General features: G+C 34.6%; 1 protein-coding gene across 1 annotated transcript; it reads left to right on the top strand.

Annotated features, from left to right (window-relative positions):
• The first annotated feature begins 24 nt into the window (after nt 1-24).
• LOC109589298 (uncharacterized) lies at nt 25-3058 on the top strand. Its single transcript, XM_020005403.1, has 8 exons — nt 25-134; nt 861-1466; nt 1509-1574; nt 1643-1791; nt 1848-2000; nt 2060-2240; nt 2436-2501; nt 2544-3058. The coding sequence occupies exons 1-8, from the start codon at nt 131-133 to the stop codon at nt 2897-2899; spliced, it is 1581 nt and encodes a 526-aa protein (XP_019860962.1). The 5' UTR covers nt 25-130; the 3' UTR covers nt 2900-3058.
• Nucleotides 3059-3228: the final 170 nt, after the last annotated feature.

Genomic DNA, 3228 nt, shown 5'->3' with positions numbered 1-3228 from the left:
GGTAAGAGTATCAGTACATTAATTATTAGTAAATAAGTTTCTATTTTGTGTAGAAGATAATGAGAAGCAATTAAAGGAGAGAGAGCCAGTCAAAGATATTGGTATTCAGTTTGATTATATTGTTCCTTCAATGGGTAAGAGATACATGTACATAGTAATTTTAATACCATTGTTATAAGCTTTGGAATTTGGTATAGTAGATATAATTGACTTCACTAACCCACAAATATTTCATTGTATAAACAAAACTGATTATGTGTACTCACTCCTTCATGTATATCAGGGTTTCCCACAAAGCAGCTAAACAGCATGAGCTTCATGAGCTACAAGCACTATAATACAGTACATGGCATTTGGAGCAACTTTAAAAATTCATAAAAAATTCAAATTTGATCAGAATCGGCTCAAACTTGATACACAATATAAGAACATGTATATGCATCAGAAAAAATTATTAAAATGGAGAATTCTCACATAGCCATTTTTGACAAAATTTGGCCAAAGAGCAAAGGCTATGGGTCGTTGGCCAGATTTTTGAGCAACTTTAAAAATTCATAAAAAATCTAAATTCAACTGGAATTGGCTCAAACTTGATGAACAGCATAAGAACATGTAAATTTATCAGAAAATATTATAAAAACAAAGAATTCTCCCCTAGTCATTTTTGACGAAATGTGGTCGATTACCCTGTACTATTACTACTATAGTACAGGGTCTTTTGCCCATTTTTTGCTTAATTTGACAGTCCACTGACAAGAAGCTGTATGAGTAATATGCCAAATTTTTTTGGAAAACCCTGCATGTATTTATATTATTTTTACTAATAATTATATGTATTATCCTGATACACACACATACAGATAATTTAGAGTGTCTGAGTGACGTTAACATAGCCAGTAAGAAACTGTTCCTGATACAAGGAGACAGACCTCAACTGCTAAACTGGGAGAGGTATGGGCTAAGAATTGGAGTATCTGGAGGAAGCCTATCATCGACAGAGACAGCTGAGGTAGCTGTGGTCGCTCTTGTAGGAGGACAGTTTGTGTTTCCTAAGAAGACGGTACTCGTTAGTGGTGTGTATGCAGTCTCCGTTTCCAGACCTCTCCTCAAAGCACTGAGGCTTGAGATCCAACACTGCGTTGATATTACAGGAAAACCAGCTCTTGTCAGTCGTTTACGATTTGCCATAGCTCCTATCAGCACACCAAATCTTCCTTACCATTTCTCAATAGTCAATGGAGGGGAATTTGATCATGATGATTGGTATGGATCAATCAATCGGTACAAGTTCTGTCTAGCGAGTATTGTTGGATGCACTAATGGTGAAGGAGGAGGAGAAGGTGATGAATGGGAAGGTGAAGGTATTACTGAAGAAGAGGAGGAGGAGGGAGGAAGAGGAGGAGGAGTTGGAGTGGAAGGTACAACTGCTTCAGGATCATCAGTTAACATCATTAATACTAATGCAGGTATTGTATAATTATTAATATTAATATTTTAGTTGATAGTAGATCCTATTGTATCAAGCGATGCAACTACAACAGAAGAGGATGAAGTAGCTACTCATCATATTGATGGTATAATATCCTTACACTGTATGCTAGTCACTTTTAATATAAATGCACTATATTAATAATGCATGTAGCTGAAGTACAAACAGATAATAATAGAGAAGTTAGCTCCAATGGGATAGTAGAGGCTATGACTTATGCTGGTGTTACTTATTATGAAAGAGATGGGATTGAAGATTTACTGATATTTTCTGCTGCCAAGAAATTAAATGCTCTTTTACAAGTAAGCACATCATGACTGACTGTGCAAGATGTGAGCTGTTTTTGTTGATACTGCAGTATATTGAACAGAAGCGTTTAGGAGCTAAACAAGGGCAGAGTATGTACTTTTCATTTGATCCCACTAAATCTGGCATTATATTAAAATTTGATACACCACAAGCAAAACCTTTCACTGGATGGACTATTGAACCTCACATTAATCCTTGCATTGTAAGTGTTATAGTATGATTCATAACTATTTTATGTACATGTATATTGATGTACTATAGTTGCGTCGCTGTGACATTGATAATTTTGGGAATGAAGATTATCCCATTCCTCCATCTTGTTATGTATCAGTTTATGCATTACCTGGTGCCGTTCCAATCTTACATTACTCTATACCACTGGAAGGTGTGGTAGAACCAGTGTCATTCTTTATACATAGAGCACTGAGAACACACACTCCAGGTAATATTATTATTATTGTTACTGTATGGGTACTAGTTTTTAATAATATGTATGTTAATTTTGAGTGGCATACATGTAATTATGAACATGCATATAATATACATGTGCTTCAAGTAAGGTACATGGGTAAGAAATCAAAATCTGTGAAACTAGATGCCTTATTAAATTTTGGTATTATTGTTATTAATTTTACAGTTATTGAAACTGCTGAAGAACCAAGTGCTCCTGCACTGAAACAAAGAAAGAGAAAAAGTCATTTAAGTAATTTATCCTAAATAATTTATTATGGTATAATTCTTATAGGTACTGACATCAAGTCTATCACTGGTAGCTTAATAGCAGTTATAAGAAATAATCAAGTTGTACTAAGTGAAATATTTGAAGATTCTCTTACTCACATTGCCTTAGGATTGAGTGCAGCTAATATCATCACTCACTCAGTTAAGAATAATCCTTCTTATGACTCCATTATTAAGAATTTCATCACTGGACTAAAAATGAAATCCAGCATTGCTGAACTTGAAGTTCACTGTATGGATTTTCTTGAAGCTCTTTCACCCATTGGAGGTCCAGTGACTGGAGCTGCTGACATGTTGAGGAGGAAATGGACAGAAGAGACTAACCTCCAGCTTGACAGTAAAAGAATCAAGTTATCTTAGGCTCTGCACCCATTGCTTTCTTATATTATTATTATTAATTACTAATGTTTAACTTTATTATTATCACACATCCATGCACCTTATTAATATACAGATACATAATTACATGTACATGATGTATTTTATACCCTCTTTGTTTGAATTAATATTATAAAATGACAAGTAGCAGCACTGGAGTACATATTGCATTATTGGAGTACATATTGGAGTGCAGTATTGGAGTCAGGCTGCCTTCAGAGCTTAACAAATGGTATATCAGCATTCTTTCACCACTTGAACTTTCATCTTGTTGTCCTTGTAGCTGTATATATATAAGGAATTTATCATGC

This window comes from Amphimedon queenslandica, unplaced genomic scaffold (assembly GCF_000090795.2).
Source record: "Amphimedon queenslandica unplaced genomic scaffold, v1.1 AMPQUscaffold_11460, whole genome shotgun sequence".
Lineage (NCBI taxonomy): Eukaryota > Metazoa > Porifera > Demospongiae > Haplosclerida > Niphatidae > Amphimedon > Amphimedon queenslandica.
Note: the sequence above shows the minus strand (reverse complement) of the source record. Positions and strands in the feature narration are given on the sequence as shown.

What these genes read in the sequence shown, in the direction of transcription:
- LOC109589298 (XM_020005403.1), top strand. An exon ending in AATTAAATGCTCTTTTACAA is followed by an intron (nt 1,792 to 1,847) that starts GTAAGCACATCA and finishes TTGATACTGCAG; the next exon opens with TATATTGAACAGAAGCGTTT. An exon ending in AAAGAGAAAAAGTCATTTAA is followed by an intron (nt 2,502 to 2,543) that starts GTAATTTATCCT and finishes TAATTCTTATAG; the next exon opens with GTACTGACATCAAGTCTATC.